This window comes from Triticum urartu, chromosome 7 (assembly GCF_003073215.2).
Source record: "Triticum urartu cultivar G1812 chromosome 7, Tu2.1, whole genome shotgun sequence".
In the NCBI taxonomy this organism is placed as follows: Eukaryota; Viridiplantae; Streptophyta; class Magnoliopsida; order Poales; family Poaceae; genus Triticum; species Triticum urartu.
In genome coordinates, this window is record NC_053028.1 from 125021694 (window position 1) to 125041383 (window position 19690).

At 45.1% G+C, this 19690-nt stretch overlaps 1 protein-coding gene and 2 non-coding genes across 3 annotated transcripts; 1 reads left to right on the forward strand and 2 right to left on the reverse strand.

Moving 5' to 3' along the window:
• Positions 1 to 6280: 6280 nt before the first annotated feature.
• On the reverse strand, positions 6281 to 6386 carry LOC125526111. Its single transcript, XR_007291571.1, has one exon. It is a non-coding gene; the product is annotated as a small nucleolar RNA Z279/snoR105/snoR108 (small nucleolar RNA).
• A 311-nt stretch (positions 6387 to 6697) lies between these two features.
• Positions 6698 to 6770, forward strand: TRNAA-UGC. Its single transcript has one exon. It is a non-coding gene; the product is annotated as a tRNA-Ala (tRNA).
• Positions 6771 to 14048: 7278 nt separating this feature from the next.
• On the reverse strand, positions 14049 to 16364 carry LOC125523487 (galactoside 2-alpha-L-fucosyltransferase-like). The gene is made up of 3 exons (XM_048688522.1): positions 16157 to 16364; positions 15101 to 16032; positions 14049 to 14748 (listed from the first exon to the last, which is right to left on the reverse strand). Exons 1-3 carry the CDS (start codon positions 16350 to 16352, stop codon positions 14194 to 14196), a joined length of 1683 nt encoding a protein of 560 aa, XP_048544479.1. The 5' UTR covers positions 16353 to 16364; the 3' UTR covers positions 14049 to 14193.
• Between the last annotated feature and the right edge of the window lie 3326 nt (positions 16365 to 19690).

The window sequence follows — 19690 nt, forward strand, 5'->3', positions numbered from 1 at the left end:
AGAGATTCGGTTGTGGATATTTTTATCCAAAATTTCAATTAACTCTACGGTAGCAACCTTATTTTCAATAATTTCAAGCATTTGCATTACATGCTCCAAAGTTAATACAGTTCCATTAACCAAGAGAGGGGGTGAGCCAAATAAATCTATCATAGCATTATAAGAATCAAAAGTATGGCTACCCAAGAAGTTCCCTCCGGTAATAGTATCAAGAACATATCTTTGCCAAGGAGTAATGCCTACATAAAAAATGCGAAGGAGAACGGAAGTACATTGCTTCCTAGTAGATCTATTTTGAGCATTGCAAATTCTATACCAAGCATCTTTTAGATTTTCTCCCTCCCTTTGCTTAAAATTTAGAATTTCATTCTGTGGAGACAACGGAGAAGATAAGGGGCTAGCCATAACGACAAGCAAACAAACTAACACACAAGAAAATAAAAAAGCAAGCGGGCAAAAAGAGGCAAATAGAGAAAGAGAGGGAGGATAGGGAGAGAGAGGGTAAATAAAACGGCAAGGGTGAAGTGGGGGAGAGGAAAACATGAGGCAAATGGCAAATAATGTAATGCGGGAGATAAAGGTATGTGATGGGTACTTGGTATGTTGACTTTTGCGTAGACCTCCACGGCAACGGCGCCAGAAATCCTTCTTACTACCTCTTGAGCACTGCGTTGGTTTTCCCCGAAGAGGAAGGAATGATGCAGCAAAGTAGCGTAAGTATTTCCCTCAGTTTTTGAGAACCAAGGTATCAATCCAGTAGGAGGCTACGCGCGAGTCCCTCATACCTGAACAAAACAAATAAATCCTCGCAACCAACGCAAATAGGGGTTGTCAATCCCTATAAGGCCACTTATGAGAGTGAGATCTGATAGATATGATAAGATAATATTTTTGGTATTTTTGTGATAAAGATGCAAAGTAAAATAAAAGCAAAGTAAAATCAAAAGGAAATAACTAAGTAGTTGGAGATTAATATGATAAAGATAGACCCGGGGGCCATAGGTTTCACTAGTGGCTTCTCTCGAGAGCATAAGTATTCTACGGTGGGTAAACAAATTACTGTTGAGCAATTGACAGAATTGAGCATAGTTATGAGAATATCTAGGTATGATCATGTATATAGGCATCATGTCCGAGACAAGTAGACCGACTCCTGCCTGCATCTACTACTATTACTCCACTCATCGACCGCTATCCAGCATGCATCTAGAGTATTAAGTTAAAAACAGAGTAACGCCTTAAGCAAGATGACATGATGTAGAGGGATAGACTCATGCAATATGAATAAAACCCCATCTTGTTATCCTCGATGGCAACAATACAATACGTGCCTTGCTGCCCCTACTGTCACTGGGAAAGGACACCGCAAGATTGAACCCAAAGCTAAGCACTTCTCCCATTGCAAGAAAGATCAATCTAGTAGGCCAAACCAAACTGATAATTCGAAGAGACTTGCAAAGATAACCAATCATACATAAAAGAATTCAGAGAAGATTCAAATATTATTCATAGATAGACTTGATCATAAACCCACAATTCATCGGTCTCAACAAACACACCGCAAAAAGAAGATTACATCGAATAGTTCTCCACAAGAGAGGGGGAGAACATTGTATTGAGATCCAAAAAGAGAGAAGAAGCCATGTAGCTACTAAATATGGACCCGTAGGTCTGAGGTAAACTACCCACACTTCATCGGAGGGGCTATGGTGTTAATGTAGAAGCCCTCCGTGATCGATGCCCCCTCCGGCGGAGCTCCGGAACAGTCCCCAAGATGGGATCTCATGGATACAGAAAGTTACGGCAGTGGAATTAGGGTTTTGGCTCCGTATCTAATCGTTTGGGGGTACGTAGGTATATATAGGAGGAAGGAGTACGTCGGTGGAGCAACAGGGGGCCCCCCATGGGGGGGGGCCCGCCTGGGGGGGGGGGGGTAGGCGCGCTCCCCTACCTCATGGCCTCCTCTTTTCTTTCTTGACGTAGGGTCCAAGTCTCCCGGGTCTTGTTCGTTGAGAAAATCACGTTCCCGAAGGTTTCATTCCGTTTGGACTCCGTTTGATATTCCTTTTCTTCGAAACCCTAAAACAGGCAAAAAACAACAATTCTGGGTTGGGCCTCCGGTTAATAGGTTAGTCCCAAAAATAATATAAAAGTGGATAATAAAGCCCAATAATGTCCAAAACAGTAGATAATATAGCATGGAGCAATCAAAAATTATAGATACGTTGGAGACGTATCAGGTGGGCGGCGAATTTCTTCGTCGTCCGCATCCCATTCTAGCCGAACATAGTTCGACCAAGGTTCTCCTGACAAGGACAGAGACCTTAACGAATTTAGCACGTCGCCGAAAGGTGAGTGCTGGAAGATATCCGTGGAGGTGAACTCCATGATCGGCGCCCAATCGGATTCGATAGGCATGGGCGTAGGCGGCTCGGAGTCCGTGGCCGGGGACGAATCCAGTGGTTCGGCAACACGGCTCTCATAAGGGGTGAAGTCAGTAGTCGGCTCTATCGCCACTGAGAGTGCAGTCACCATGACGGGGTCTATCCACTCGTCCTCGGATGGCGCACTTTACTCCGGATTGAGGGCCGGAGTAGTTGCAGATGCGATCTCCCGAACACTGTCCGACGGTAGAGCTAGATCATGCTCGTCGTGATCGTGCGGCGCACCAAACATGGGCTCGAATCCGTCGCGCTGGCAGTGTAGTTTAAGTTTCCAAACCTGACCTGACGGCCAGGGGCATAGCTCTTGATCTGCTCCAGATGGCCAAGCGAGTTGGCCCGCAGTGCGAAGCCGCCGAATACGAAGATCTGTCCGGGGAGGAAAACCTCACCCTGGACCGCATCGTTACCGATGATCGAAGGAGCCATCAAGCCTTACAGTGACGGCACAATGAAACTCTCAATGAAAGCACCAATGTCGGTGTCAAAACCGGCGGATCTCGGGTAGGGGGTCCCGAACTGTGCGTCTTAGGCGGATGGTAACAGGAGGCAGGGGACACAATGTTTACCCAGGTTTGGGCCCTCTTGATGGAGGTAATACCCTATGTCCTTCTTGATTGATCTTGATGATATGAGTATTACAAGAGTTGATCTACCACGAGATCGTAGAGGCTAAACCCTAAAAGCTAGCCTATGGTATGATTGTTGTTGTCCTACGGACTAAACCCTCCGGTTTATATAGACACCAGAGGGGGCTAGGGTTACACATAGTCAGTTACAAGAAAGAAGATATACATATCCGTATTGCCAAGCTTGCCTTCCACGCTAAGGAGAGTCCCATCCGAACACGGGGCGAAGTCTTCAATCTTGTACCTTCATAGTCCAACAGTCCGGCCAAAGGATATAGTCCGACCGTCCGGAGACCCCCTAATCCAGGACTCCGTCACCCACCATATACGTGAGATGAGAGTTTAGGAAGGAAGACTCGACAGACATAAAGTCAACCCGTTGCATATTGAGTAATAGTGATATGTGTGTTGAGTTTTCTGGTAGTTGCCTTCGATCGATTTTCAATTAATGTTTCAACTATGAACATAGGAAATGTCTGACGACGAAAAGGATTTTGGTATGTGTGAATACTGCAAAGATGAGCGCAGCCCGTGCGATAAAATTTCGGCCTATGCGGATACTGTAAAGAGAGTTCACTTGAGGACCGAACATGGTTATACTTTTGCCGCAAAATTATACAATGCAGACACATACACCTATTTTGAATGCAAAAACTGAAGAGCACTATGCAAGACATGCATTTGAGCCTGATATGCTTATCACCTTTGATATTCGTCCAGAAGATGATATTGAAGGTACTATCGACATCTGGGTCGATATACAGACACCTCCAGTTCTACCATTATGTGAGTTTCTCAACCATATTTATGTATTGGATATTGTTTATTCAAAAATAGTTGACAACTAATTTCTATTGACAGTTTATTTCCATTCAAGCAAACATGTCCGGCGCTGGGTAGACATGACCTACTACTGTCCCGGGGCTGAACTAAACTGTGAGGAGATAAGTCATTATGTTTTATGGCTTGACGATCTTGATACTGTCAAGACAAATTATTTTTCCGGACTTCAAAATCTTAGTACTCAAAACGTGCGACCACTAGCGTGCATATTGAACTATGGTCACATCTATTTAGGAAAGATGGTAAGATTTTTACTATTTGTGCACAGTGCATCTTTTGCATACATTATTTCTTAATCTAAACTTCATTGCTAAGTATGTTACTATGATGTTATTCAATAGGGACTTCCGATGGTAGTTGTGCTTCATTGGATCGAGGCTAAAGGTCGTATGAAAATAGTTAGCTTACGACCAAGACATCCTACATTGCACATGAGTGCATTCAGAATTTCTAAAAGCGGGCAAGTCTTAATAGTCAAAGACTGAAGCAAAATTGTGAAGGATTGCAGAGAAGTACTAGGGGGCAACAATCAGAAGCGCAGCCCACAATTAGGATACAGGTTCATCTGCATACTTCAATATGATGAATCAGGAGTGCTACACATTTTCTATGCTATTTTACCTGAGAGAAAGCATCAGGAGTGATTAGCTAGCTAGAATGAGTTCGAAGATGATGATGTGCTACACTATGACTATGATGATTAAATAGCTAGCGTTGATGGTAATGACTATGATGATTATTATTAACTAGTGTTGGTGGTGATTAGATAGCTACAATATGATGATTAAATAGTGTTGGTGATAAAGACTATGATGATTATTAGCTAGTGTTGTTGGTGATGGTATGATGCAAGAGTTTTTATATCAATAATATGATGATGATGAGTTATTATATCATTGGGTGAAAGAACCGCGGAACTAATCCGCGGTTCTTTTACCTAGTGATTTAATAACTCATTATAATGTAAAAACAATCTCTAAATTGATATTGTATGAAAACTTTTATAAAGTTGTATGAATACGACATAAAATAAAATAAACAGAATACGGAATAATAGTAATAACGTGGGCAGTGAGACGCGGTACTACTAAGTAGATATAGCAGTAGCGCGGGCTAACAAACGCTACTGATAACCTTTAGCTGTAGCGTGGTACCAGTACCCGCGCTATTGATAGACCAAAAATCCGCGCTACTGCTAGGCTTTTCCTTAGTAGTGTACATGGGTTAACGACCAATCGAATTCTAATCAACTAACTTGATACCTTTAATCCATTTCATCCCTTTGGGTACATCATCACACTCCTTGACGTGCCGAGATAGCTCCTCCTTGTTCACCGCCTTCCCCTGACACTTGACATCGGGCGTCATGTGGAAGCACGGCTCCATGGACACGGCGCGCGCGCACGACATCTCGGGCGCCTTGTGGTCCTCGGCGATCATGAGCATGGTGGGACGCAGCCCCGCGAGGCTGCTGCTCATGTAGCCGAACGTGGATACCCCCATGGTGAGCAGCACGTCGGAGAAGCTGAGCAGTGCAACCGCTGCCCCATTGTCTGCCGCTCCTCGTGGCTCGGCTGGAACACCCCCACCCTGCCGCCGCCCTCCGCCGCGTGCTCATAGTACGTCGACTTGATCCTCTCGTAGTACTCGCCCTGCAGCGACGCGGAGATGGCCTTCGATTTGTTGGAGCCGTCGGCCGCGGCGCTCGTCGTGTTCTCCTCGTCACTGTCGACGTCCGGCAGTATGTGCTCCTGTCGGGAGCACGCCATGATCTGGGTGTACATGTCGTTGACGGGGATGGACGCCCAAGAGAACATCCTGATCTGCACGCCGATCCTCTTCGCATGGGCGAGGTATGAGTGGTACTAGCGCGTGATCATGCCCCACACGGAGTTGGACGGGTGGAACAGGTACCGGCCGAGAAGGTGCAACACGCTCTCCATGGCGGGAACAGCGAGGACCCGCTCTAGTGACCGCAAGGGCAAAGGACCAACGAGGAAGTGATGAATTCTTTGATCATATAGTAATTGTACTTTAAATCTATGTTTAAACTTTGTATATTGGTCCAGATTAACATTAACTATGATGTATGCTCGACTCCTCCTTGCCAGTACTAAGTTGGAATGAAAGCTGTAAACTTGAGAGGAAATAGAAAACATCTACCAAAAAGGAAAATTAGCAAACAAGCAAAAACGAAAACAAAAAAAAAAGATAAGCAAACAAGCAAAAACAAAACCAAAAAAGAAATAATCAAATCAAACTTTTGGAGAACCAAATCAAAATCCATACCAAGGCTTTCAAGTTCAAATGAAATTCAAAGTAAACAAACGAAAGAAAACACAAAGAAGAAATTTAAATTTTATATTCAGAATCAGATGGTAAATCACGGGGATGCCCCACTGTCGTAACAGGCTTATTGGGGCGGGCACCCCTCTCGCATAATTAAGCGAGCCTGTACCACTCCTCATTTCCCTTCGCTGCCTGAAGGATCATGATTTTCCCAGTCGCGCGTCGTCCCTTCTTAAAGACCTCCCTTCAACACGCTCACTCCCTCCGGCCGAGGTGGGACTAATATGACCCTCCAACCTCGCTGAACCCTCCACGCTGTACAATTTTTGTGGAGGCCAATGGTTAAATCTGCACGGGCCATCAGGCGTACACAGGTGGGCTGTGGGCCGGTCATCATATGTTAAACATTGGCCCATGGAGGTTAGTCTTCGCGTCGCAGAAGTAGGACCGTGTCTAACTTTTGATTATGGGAATTTACACAGGAAATATGAGCAAGGGGATGTAGCTCAAATGGTAGAGCGCCCGCTTTGCATGCGGGAGGCACGGGGTTCGATCCCCCGCATCTCCATTTACCATATTTACGCAGCCATTAAGGTATTTTTCCCACCTATTCTGTCAATCTATCTCCATACTATGTTTTGCGCCATTATTAAGGTATTTTTCCTTACCTATTCTGTAGTGTCTTTGCATACCACCATTGATTTCTTTTTTCCTATATCCTCTTTATCCTATTTTTTTCATGCCGCTGTTCTATATCAGTTTTCAGTATATACACGTAGGAATTTCCTCCTTATGAGACATAAAATGGTCATTTAATACCACTTAGCTGTATCAAAAACAATAAACAATAAGGTGGTCATTTAATTACCATGGAATATATCAATTATGCATATTCACCTTAATATTACAACAAGCATTTAGAAAAAGCTTGCACGAATCTTAACGTAAAAATCAATGACATAAGACTTAGATGTGCAATAATTAGAGCATATCTAGATGTGCTACAGCAAAACCATTGATTCAAATGGCCGAAGCCATGCTTGATTATTATCCATTGTTTAGCGTGCATTTTTGACTTCCGGCACCAAGACAGTTGATATGCCAGGGAGGGGATTAGTGGCACGCAGGGTCGGGGCACGCAACCTTAATTTTTTTTGGCTTTCGATTTTTAAATTTTCATATCTTTTGAACCAAATCTAAATTAAGTTTCGTTTGTGTATCCGTGTTTATTTTGATGAGGGATTTTAAATAAGTTCTATTTTGAACATGTTTTGATGAATTTTTAAAACGTCGCTAAGTTTCAACTGCTGAAACTTGGTACGAGCAAACGACGAAAATTTAAGTTTCGAAACCTAAAATTTTAGATTAAATGTGCCCCTTCAGAATCCAATGACTTTATTGGTCGCCTTAGTCTATTTTGCCAAGTCTTTCATGTAACCCGAGTGTTTTTCGCCGAATAAGCCGAGTTTTTATATATAAGCCAAGTGTTTTTTGAGCGGGACTTGGTTTATATCTGGATAAGCCGAGTGACCTATGCAATCCGGGTGCTATTTTGCTGATACTCAGTTTACATTTATATTAGGAGTAATGCTAGAGCTACGTAAAAAATGTTACGTGATCTACGCAGTGAGTAACGTGGAAGGTTTTAACTGGATCAATAGAGAGGAAGGGGTCCACCCCCGTTAAAATCAGGGGGGCCGATAGGTTTAGATAGGAAATTTACGTAGGCCTTCGTAGCCTCTTTCGTAGGTGTAGGATTATGGGAGGGGCTACTTCTTTTTGGGTCAGTCGACTGAACCAAACTCGTTTCACGGCTATAGGTTAGTTGATTGACGTGTTTGCTGAATCCCAAGCCCAGCATGCTCCTGTGCGGGTGGACTCCCTGGCCCGTGTATTACCCATGAAGAAGAAAGAATATAAAAAAACGAACATTGACAATACCCTTTAAGAAGAAAGGCAATAAAAACCACGTAATGGCAAAATTTGCACGCAATTTACATAGAAATTGCGTTTTGTTATAATATACAAAAATAAAGGTATTACATTTAAAGAAAGAAAATGAAATAAAATTAAAATTAAATTAAAACAACATAATACATTTTTCTAGAGAAGAATAAAACCCTTTAAAAAGAAAGATGATAAAAATAAAAAATGAAAAAATGAAATGTTCTAGGGAAGATTGAAACCCTCTAAGAAGAAAGAAAATTAAAAAAACAAAAACAAAAACAAAAACAAAAACAAAAACAAAAACAAATAATAAAGTTTTCTAGGAAAGAATGAAACCCTTTAAGAGGAAAGAAGATAAAAAATAAAACAAATACAAAATAATGAAGTTTTCTATGGAAGAATGAAAGCCTTCAAGAAAACAAAATACAAAACTAAAACTAAAACAAAACAATGAAGTTTTCTATGTAAGAATAAAAAAGAAAATATAAAACAAAAACCAACACAAACTAATGAAGTTTGAGAAAATGAAAACCTTTAAGAAGAAATAAAATTCAAAAATAACTTGCACACAAGTATGCCCTAAAATTGCACTTTTCTAATATGCCAAAAATAGGCATATACAGTTTAATTTTTGCATCTACTATAATTTACACACATGGTGTATCGTACCTGCGTGTATACTTGCTTACAAACACACAAAAAATATCTTTCTAAGAAGAAATGAAGTATAGTGGCATTGGTACCCGAAAGTGCTCATGTGAGCCCGGGCTGCAGTGATCCCGAAATCAGTGCCGACAATTCACCTCGTGATAAGTGCACATGCAGGCATTCGCACAGGTACATTGATTCAGCTATATTCTTTTTTATGTGCTATGGCCCACAACTCAGTTGACGCCCTGGTATTTCCGTCAGTTACCATCAACATGGATCAGATTGAGATGGATGAGGTGGGCCGGTAATATGTAGATTCTGGACTAACGTCCACCGGCAAGCCCATTTCAGAGATGGCCGTCGAGTTAGCAGACGCTGGATCGTGATCCGCATGGCCCTCCTCTGCAACTGCATACTCCTGCAGTTGGATCCCATCATTCAGCTTGTTCGCTACCTCTGCGTCGCTACCATCACCTTCACTCATATCCTGAACACCACACAAACTGTTAACACGCAGGCCAAAATGGTTTTGTAATGGTCAGTTACCATGTGCGCACATAATCTGACAGTGAAGAAAGCACCGAGTGTGCACTCCCCGCCGGTTCAGGATCTGCTCGTTGATTGACTGACGCCTCCGAAGATGCAGCAGCCTGCAGTGTTCACCACATCAGTCTACGCGTACTTACAGTTAGCGAATGGATAATCCCTGGACTGGCAATGCATACCTGAATCAAGAAGTCGCTCCCATGTCTGTATTCTTCAGACTTGCTCACTGCAGATGCACCATGTGAGAACGAAGCTCAACCCATCCCAGACACCCTCTGAAGCCACTGATTGAAGCCACGCAGATGCATCTGCTGCATGTACTTGACACGTGGTAATTCAAATAAAAAAGATCATGCAGAATCTTAAATTTGGGCATGAAATCCCTCTGAACATTGCAACCCTGTAGTATCAATACACTCACACTGAACAAGTCTAATTTATGAATACTAGAGTCATTACCAACTATGCCATAGAATCCATTAAACATTATAAACTGTCAAAACAAGGTCTGATGGAAAGCAAATTATTTTATAAGCACATGTCCAACAAACAAGCTACAAATTCTAATTATACAAATAGACCACAAGTTCATGACATTCCCTGGTCACATAGTTCACACATTTACGTCCGTCTCAGCTCACCCGCCTTATGACAATTGTTTCGACGCCACAATTCTTGCATCTTGCCAGCTTTCGTGGTTGTTTCGGTACATCACCACGATCAGGACAAGTTGTTCTCTTGTGGCCTTGTCGCCGACAAATGCTGCAGAATCTGGTCCGTTTACTCAACCCTCCGTATGGTGCCTTATCCATACTTGTGGTAGGCCTCCCTATCTGCTTGCGCTTAGCTGGAGGTAATAAAACCTGCAAGCATATTTCCCAATTTATGTGTTGAATTGTTGCCACCGTTCTCCATATCAACATGTTCACCTACTATTGCAGCCAACACAACGCCTTCTGACTGAACCTGATTCAGAACATCTCCATTCTCAGCCAACCTGTCCTCCAGTCCTAGGCCGTCCCTCATTTCTGTGTATGGTTTCATTTCAGCCTCACAATGCTTGAACAGTTTTATCATGTGCTCATATGCTTCTACACTACTGTCTCGGTGTCTCCCATCTGCACAAGCTCCATTGCGTGCATATACATATTGAAATGCCTGAAACTAAACGGGTTCTCCTGAGCACGGCCGCCGTTGGTACTGAGTTAGGTGCGGCAATCCTGGGTCCATCTCTTAACTATATGCATGTACTTCCTCACGAACTATGCATTAGGCATTCAGGAGGCACATAATTCTTCAACATGTGGTTCGCACTTTCACTCCGCTATGTACTCGTCATTTTAGCACAGAATACACTTTGAAATAAGGCTTCGCCCACTTGTGTTGGATCTCATACAATTACTTCATGTAAGTGTAGTTCTTCAGGTTGTACTTCTCCACAAGATACTTCCAGGCTTCTTCAAATTCATCTATCGTCACCATGTGATTAATAACCTTATGAAATTCAGGAAGGGAGTCACTCTTCTTTAGTACAAAGGACCCAAGGACTCTTTTGCATTCTTCCGCACGTGTCGTTTGCACCATCTGTGAGTTGTGTCTGTCATCAAGATTTTTATTGCTACTACCATTGCTCGATTTTGATATGAAAATCAAACACATCATTTCAGTGTCAGGTCTGTAATGATCTACGGGAGAAAGTTTTAATATGATTCACATAGCAATTCAGATCATGATACCTGTTTGTGGAGCAGTACCGCCCATTATCCTGATAAATTATGCGAAAACCCACTCAAATGTTTCAACCTTCTCATCACGAACCAGCACACCAGCTAGTATAATGCTCTGAAAATGGTTGTTAACAACCACAAAAGACCAAACCGCATGTCATATAGATTGGCCCTGTAGGTTGTATCAAATGTTACTACATCTCGGAAGAAGTTGTACTGCAATTTGCTGCTGCCAGTTGCCCACATTACAGTGTTGATCCTTCCTTCTTTGTTTGCCTGAACTCGACATGTGAACTGTGGATCCTTTGAGCATAGTTCCTGGAAGCAATTATGCTGTACACCTTTGCTTTTGCTTTCCTGGCGTCATCTTCTGCTTGCTCACGACTAATTTTGCCACACAGACTACGCAATGCTCTTTTCGTGAACTGGTACATTTTCCATCCTGCCAAAGAAGCTCCCAGTTATGATGTACACCTTTGCAAGGTTAACTGTTCTGCCACAATTGCTTAACTAGATCCCTGCTGTACATGTTGATATGCTTGTGCGATGGCCAGTGTATTGTGTGTCCATAGGAGGGGGACAACAAATGGTTGTGCTCATCACGATGCTCCGCTATGTACCACCCATTGTCCTTCGAACGCAGCAATCTTGTAAGGGCAGGGCACTCACACCGACAAGTGTGTGTATTTTCAACTATTGGTTTCCCCTGAAAATAGTTTGATCAGCATGATTTCAGTTATTCATGGCAAAAACGATAAATGCCTAAATCAGAAACTTTGAAAAATGAACACAAAAAATTCATACCGTGCAGCCACATACTATCTCTTGCATGCATTGTCCGGTATACGTTCAGCCTGCTCTTCCCATATCTGATTCCGAACCGCCTCTGCCTAGTGCGGCAGCCCCAATTCAGACCTTGCATTGTCGAGAAAGTATGCCAGAAATTTTCAGTTCATTTGTATAGTTCAGTACGCCTTGAAACTACATTCACTAGTAATTTTGTAAATACATATTGTGCAGACTTAGTTATCTTTACCCAAGTGGATATACACTTTGTTGTTTAGACACTAGTATCTATAACAGTATGTCTCCTAATGATGCCACATATAACTTTTCAGTTAATTCGTACCAACAACATATTCAGATTTTTACTACAGTATATATGATTTACTGTCAATATATCATGTGTGGTCAGCACAATGCTTAATGACAGACAAACCTAGTTCCCACCACTAATCTTCGTACCTTTGCGTCCATCCAGATGTTTTTTGGTCAACTTGCTGGATGGAGTGCTCTGAAGCTTGAGGTTTGTCTGCACTGCCTGCCCCTGGATCAGCGCCCTCGGCACAAATCTGGCCATCAGCACTCGACACCGTCCTGGCCGGCAGCTCTACGACCGGCAGCGTCCTCACGGTGCCTCTCCATGATCAGGTTGTTCCCGTTCACCTCTTCTAGCAAAGTCCTGCTGCTTCCAAAGATAGGAGGCAGCCAAATCAGATCTCTGACAAGTTTTCTATAACAAAATGGTGTCCAGTGAGCAGCAGCAGCAAGCAGACCCATACATGCATCAAGAATTCCATGCTTCCCTCAGCTGGTCGTCACCTTGTTGCACCAGATTTCTCCACGGGGTCGCCGCTCTCGGCAATGGAGGAAGCGAGGTCTGGAGGTAGGAGGTAGATGCTGCCAACGACCAACCCCTCTAGCGCATTAACTCCGGTCACTACCGCCGTTACCGGCCAGCGCCGGATCTGATCCACGGATCAGGACGCCGGCGACATGTCGAGCCACGGCTCTGCCTCGTTCCGTCCATGGCGTGCAAACGTCCGTGTAACCAGGGACCCGCAAGGCAGGTGCGTATACAGTTGTATATCTGGATTAATCTGTCCCACATGGCCCCTCGACCTGACGCTACATTGAATTATCCAAATCACAATGCAATACCTGACGTATGAGATTCCGAGCTCCTGTGAGCTCGTGATCACATACTCCACGTCCCATTGATACCACCCTTTAAGAAGAAAGAAATCAAAAAATAATGACATAATTTGCACACAATTTACACATAAGTTCTACATTTGTAGTTATGTAAGAATAAACATATTATAGTGAATTTTACATAAAACAAAAAATTTAAACAATGAACGAATAAGTGGCATTGTTATCGTCCTTAAAAACATGAAATGAATTTAAAACTAAACATAATAAAACAAATAAAGTTTTCTAAGAGAGAATAAATTAGCGACATTGAAATTACTCTTAAGAGGAAAGAAAATAAAGAAAACTTGCACACAACTTTGCACTTTTTAAAATATGCAGCGAATACCCATATAATAATGCAACTTTAGCAGTCTAGTACAATTTACACACATATTGTATTGTACTTTCATGCATACATACACATAATAATAGAAAAATCTATTTAATTAGCAAAAAAGTGCACAAAACAATTAGCATTGGTATCACCCTTAAAGAATAAAGAAAATGAAAAAAGAAAAAAATTTCACACAATTAGCACAAAAATGCACTTCTTATAATATGTAGAATAAATATATAAGAGTGAAGTTTCTGTACTCTGATGTAATTTGTAAACGTAGTACTTGCATGTATACATTCTCACGCACTCAACATCCAAAAATACACGTAAAGAAGAAAAAAACTCAACAGAAAAAAAAATCATAGACATGCAGTAAACAAAAGTAAACACATGAAAAGAAAGCATACACACACCAAAATCCAGCCCAAGAAGAAAATTGACTGACCCAAAATAGGTGTCAATCGAATCTAAACAACCCAATACCACCAGCAAAATTTGACAGAAAAAAGAAAAGCTACACAAATTTTAAAGCACAATCCAAGGGTTAGAAAATCGATCGACCACAAAATTAAAATTCAGCTGACTGAAATCTGTCTAAAGCGTAGGATTATCGATTACGTTAGCCGAGTACATGATAATTTACACTCGGCTTACCTCGCCACACACAGCAACGTGTGATTTTCCTGTCGTCACGAATATAGCATCAACTGAGATTTAGCAATCATGTTTAAAAAAATCGAGTCGACTCATCGGTGGCAAATATACATGATTGGTTTGAGATACACAGGTTGACGACCAGTTAATTTCTAATCAACTAATTTGACACCTTTAATCCATTTCATCCCTTTGGGTACATTCTCACACTCCTTGACGTGTCGAGATAGCTCCTCCTTATTCACCGCCTTCCCGTGGCACTTAACATCGGGCGTCATGTGGAAGCACGGCTCCATGGACACGGCGTGCACGCACGGCGTGTCGGGCACCTTCTGGTCCTTGGCGATCGTGAGCATGGTGGGACGCAGCCCTGCGAGGCTGCTGCTCATGTAGCCGAACGTGGATATCCCCGTGGTGAGCAACACGTCGGAGAAGCTGAGCAGGTAGATCTCCGCCAGCGCCTTCTGGTTGTGCGACCGCTGCCCCATCGTCTGCCGCTCCTCGTGGCTCGGCTGGAACACCCCTACCCTGCCGCCGCCCTCCGCCGCGTGCTCGTAGTACGTCGACTTGATCCTCTCGTAGTACTCGCCCTGCAGCGACGCGATCAAGATGGCCTTGGATTTGTTGGAGCCGTCGGCCGCGGCGCTCATCGTGTTCGCCTCGTCGTTGTCGACGTCCGGCAGTATGTGCTCCTGTCGGGAGCACGCGAGTAAATTGCAAAAAACCACCACAATTAGGGATCCTAATTCACAAAACCGCCATCATTCGTTTTTTTTCAAAAAACCACCAACAATGAGGTAACAGTTTTCAAAAAACGCTAATATGTCGCTTAGAGCCGTTTGACCAAAAATTAACTGCTGGGTCCCACTGTCGGAGGTAACGTGGCCGAGGTGTAGACGGCGCCGGTCACGCAAGTACTAACGGCGCAAGTACTAACAGCGTTTTCTGAAAACTGTCACCTCAATGGTGGTGGTTTTTTGAAAAAAATCCGAATGGTGGTGGTTTTGTGAATTAGGGTTCTCAATTATGGTGGTTTTTTTCAATTTACTCGGAGCACGCCATGATCTGGTTGTATATGTCATGGACGGGGATGGATGCCCAGGAGAACATCCTGATCTGCACGCCGATCCTCTCCTCCGCATGGGCGAGGTACGAGTGGTAGTAGCGCGTGATCATGCCCCACACGGAGTTGGACGGGTGGAACAGGTACCGGCCGAGGAGGTGCGACGCGCTCTCCATGGCCGGGAACAGTCGTCGGAGCTCGCCCTCGAACTCCGCCATGTCGTACAGCGCCGGCACGAAGTAGAAGTCGTTCTGCAGCAGCAGCCAGTTCACCTTGGCCAGCACCAGCTGGTCGTCGTTGCAGTAGAAGCGCCGGTCCGAGCGCCGGAGGTCGTGCGCCAGGTGCAGGTACACGTACGGCGGCACCGACCGCGCTGTCGCCTTGGTCGGGTCGTTGGAGATCCTCTTGCCGTCCAGGAGGTTCCCGTACGACTCGTTGGAGCGCGCCCCGAGCCGGGACATGTCCGCCACGGGGAAGTCCGGCGGGAGCGCCCAGGTCCCGCCGAGGAACGGCTCGCAGAAGAGGTCGGTGAAGTCGTCGGTGGGGTGCACGAGGAGGACGCGACCGGTGAGGAGCGCGTAGAGGAACGTGCTGAGCAGCGACAGCATCCGGTTACCGAGGCCGTTGTAGGGGATCCACACCACGTAGTTGCACTCATCGTCCTCCGTGCTGCTGCCGCCGCCGGAGCGGAGGTGATCGACGGACCTGGCGTACGACAGCGCGCCGGGGCCGCACTTGCTGTGCCGCGCCTCGTAGTCGCGCAGCTTCTGCAGGAGGTGCGGGGAAGGCGCGTGCGGGGAGTGCTTGTAGTAACGCGGGGACTGGTACCGGCTCAGGCACGCGCATCGGTCAGAGCCCGGCGCGAGCAGGCCGCCGAAGAGCTCGTCTGCGCCGCCGCCGGCGCTTGGACGAGAGACGTTCACTAACCCTGAGGGATCGATCATCAAGCACGACAACTTCTTGTAATAAGGTTTACCTCTACGTACGTTGCAAACAAACACGTGTCACACACATTTATTTGCTCACAAGAGAACTTGCTGTGGTAGTGGTACCTGATCCAGCCGTCGCGGTGAGCTTATCGGCGTTGCGCCACACGGCCGGCGCGCCCGCCCGGCCGCCGAAGAGGAAGACCAGGAACGGCAGCGTGCAGAGGCACACGATGAGCACCACGCCCGCCCTGCCCATCCGCTCCTCCTTGGCGTCCCTCCTCCTCGCCGTCGCCGGCCGATCGTCCGACTTCTTCTCCATCGTCTCCGTAGGCCGTAGCACAGACGTTATTACACGATCGAGACGCGAAAGCCCCCATGCATGGTTTTTAACAGGATCCGTAACTTGTCATGGGAGCAAATTAAAAGTGCACGTTGGAGTGCATCTCAAATGAAAGAAGTGGACGTTGGAGTGCGGTGTACGTGTATACGTTAGATCGATCCATTAGAGTTGCGTTGCATAAAAAATATTAATACAGTATAAACATAAGCGCTCATACACACATACACTCACCGCTATGAACGCACACATGCACACCCTACCTCTTTGAGCATCTTTAAAAGACTAAGCCGACATATAATCTTAAAATATACAAAGTCACTGTAAACATCTCGTCATAAACGTGAACGTTTCATCCCACTAATATGCATAGCCGGAAATTCTAAAATAAATCTAAGAATAAATGCGAGCATCAAGACTTGAACCTTGATGGACTAACCATCTAACCATATGTTGATTCTCAGTTGCGTTGCATCATGTCATGCGTGGCGACTTCTTTTGGATGCTACTCTACTTTGCGTCAAGCTGTGGCGGGGATCCAGCGTTGACTCCATTGGGTAGCCGAGCCAACACGTGCTATAGGACAGTCAACGCGTGGAGTATAGGGCACGATGCGATTCTCCTTTTCTTCATTTTTTGCTACTTCTTGATTCCCAGAAGGCCCGTACAAACGTACAAGGACACGATGATGATTCTGCGTTCGGTTTTGCTCAGACTCAGTCGATTGAGACTTAATTAATGTTTGTTGGAAATATTAGCACTTTTCTAATTAGACTTATTCACGAATAAACACTAAGCATGGCATAAAAGGTATGCATCTCATAGCGATACTGTACAGAACATAGAATCGAACCTTCTATGAGCAGCACATATACGGCTAGCATAAGTATGAATAAACGAGGGATGAACAGATCATACCCTTCGGTTGGCCAGGCCAACGCGGCGGCGGCGGCAGCAGCCTCGGCGTCGTCCGTGGCCTTCTTCTTGGAGGCGGCGTCGTCGGCCATGGTGTCGATGCAGGGGAAGTAGTGGAAGTAGAGGCGGACGAAGTTGGGGACGGATCGGGAGCAGTCGCGTCGAGACGCTCCCCAAAAACCTTATTGCCGTTCTCCCGGGCAGGATCTCGAACGATAGGGTTCCGGAGGCACCTGCTCTCCCGACCAGCCGTGCACGCGGTCGTCGAGATGGGATCGCCGAAAGCAGCACAGAGTGAGGAACAGTAGATGACGGCTAGGTCAAGTAAGAGGGAGTGAGTGAACCGAACTTGGTTACTTCACTGGCCAGAGCCTTCTTATATAGTCCGTAAGGAAGAAAGTCGTGGGCCTTGCGGAGGCCCACTCCCGGCAAGGGAGTCGTTGTTCCCGGCAAGCGTCGCACCCCGGCAAGGGGTCAACGAATCACGGCAACGAGGGTCCCGGCAAGGGTCGCACCCCCGGTAAGGGGTAGACGAATCCCGGCAACGCAAGTGAGCCCACAGTCCAACGTCTTGGACAGTGGCCCACATGTTAGTGACTCATTAATTAATCCCTAATTAATTAATTCATTTATGAGCGGCAAAAATAAGCTTCGGGCTCGGCTCATTCCCGCAACCCGCAACCCGCGGCGCGCGCGCGCGTCGTGACGAGGCGAGGCGAGGCGGGCGGCGGCGGAGGAGGAGCGTGCGTGTACCACTCCTCTTCCCAAGCTCCCAATGGCAAGTGGTAGAGCAGCCCTTATAAAGAGGTCTCAGCTCTCCTCAACTAGCAAGGTGGGACTAAACTTCCCACCACCTGCCATCTCATACATGGGCCTCAAGATTAACCAGGAATTAGTGTCTTATATGGGTCTAAGCCCATCCATAATCCAACAATCCCCCACCAGATCTCGAGGCACATAAGTTTATCAACTGTTCCAAACAATGTTTGATATACCAGAATTTTTAGTGGAAACTGTTAAGTTGAACTTCCACCTAGAGCAACAGGATTAGACTTCTTCACAACTGAGCAATGGACTATGCTTTGAATTGTCAGTTTGGCGTGCAGAAGTTTCGCCTATTGTCAGCTGATACATGGCTGCCGAAGGCTAAACCCCACGGGTGGAGCCTATTAGTCATACTCCGTACTTTCTCATGAGCTTACTAGAGATTCCCCAATCTCATAGACTGTGACCAGCAGTCGGGCTCACATAGGTGTGTTCCTCCAAAGAATGCTCTGTAGGTTAGCATCTTGCTTACACAAGCTTTGGAACACATTAAGACAAAAGTCAGCCTGCCTTATAGAATTGAGAGTATTGTGCATCTCCAACGGAGTGGGTTAATTAAGGATACTCTCCTCAGTTGACCGCTAGATTATTTTCCCAGGTCCTAGTTCACGGGATCTCCGATCACATAGGTTGGGTTACCCCTATGGAAACTTACGTGGGTCTCATACCCATCTCCCTCGATGCATTTTCTATCACAATCCGTGATAGCCCTTTCGTAAAAGGGTCTGCCAGATTCTTAGCCGCCTGGATATAATCCAACGCTATTACTTCGGAGTTTCTTGATTTTCTGACAGTTTTCAATCTTCTTCTTATGTGCTTTGTGGATTTCATGTTGTCCTTTGAACTCTTAGCCTTGGCAATCACTGTTTGGTTGTCATAGTTCATAAGGATAGCCGGCACTGGTTTATCAACCACCGACAAATCCATCAAAAGCTCTCGAAGCCATTCTGCTTCGACGCATGATGTGTCTAATGCTGTGAGTTCTGCTTCCATAGTCGATCTGGTTAAGATCGTCTGCTTGCAAGACTTCCAGGAAACAGCACCACCACCAAGTGTGAAGACATGTCCACTTGTGGCTTTCATCTCATCAGCATCAGATATCCAATTCGAATCACTATACCCCTCAAGTACCATCGGGTACCCAGAATAGTGAATTCCATAGTTCGCAGTACCTTGCAAATAGCGCATCACTCGCTCAACAGCATGTCAATGCACATCTCCCGGATTGGAAACAAACCGGCTCAGTTTGCACACAGCAAATGAGATGTCAGGACGAGTAGCACATGCTAGGTACATCAGTGAACCAACCACTTGAGAATATCTCAATTGATCTACAGCCGTGCCTTTGAATTTTCGAATCCGCACGCTAGGATCATATGGTGTTGCAGAAGGTTTGCAGTCCGAATATCCAAAACGGCTCAAAATCTTCTCAACATAGTGGGATTGCAAAAGTGTAATTCCACCCTCAGAATTTCTCAGTAGCTTGATGTTCAGGATAACATCAGCCACACCCAGGTCCTTCATCTCAAAGTTGTGAGATAGAAAAGACTTGACCTCCTCAATGACCTTGAGGTGGGTCC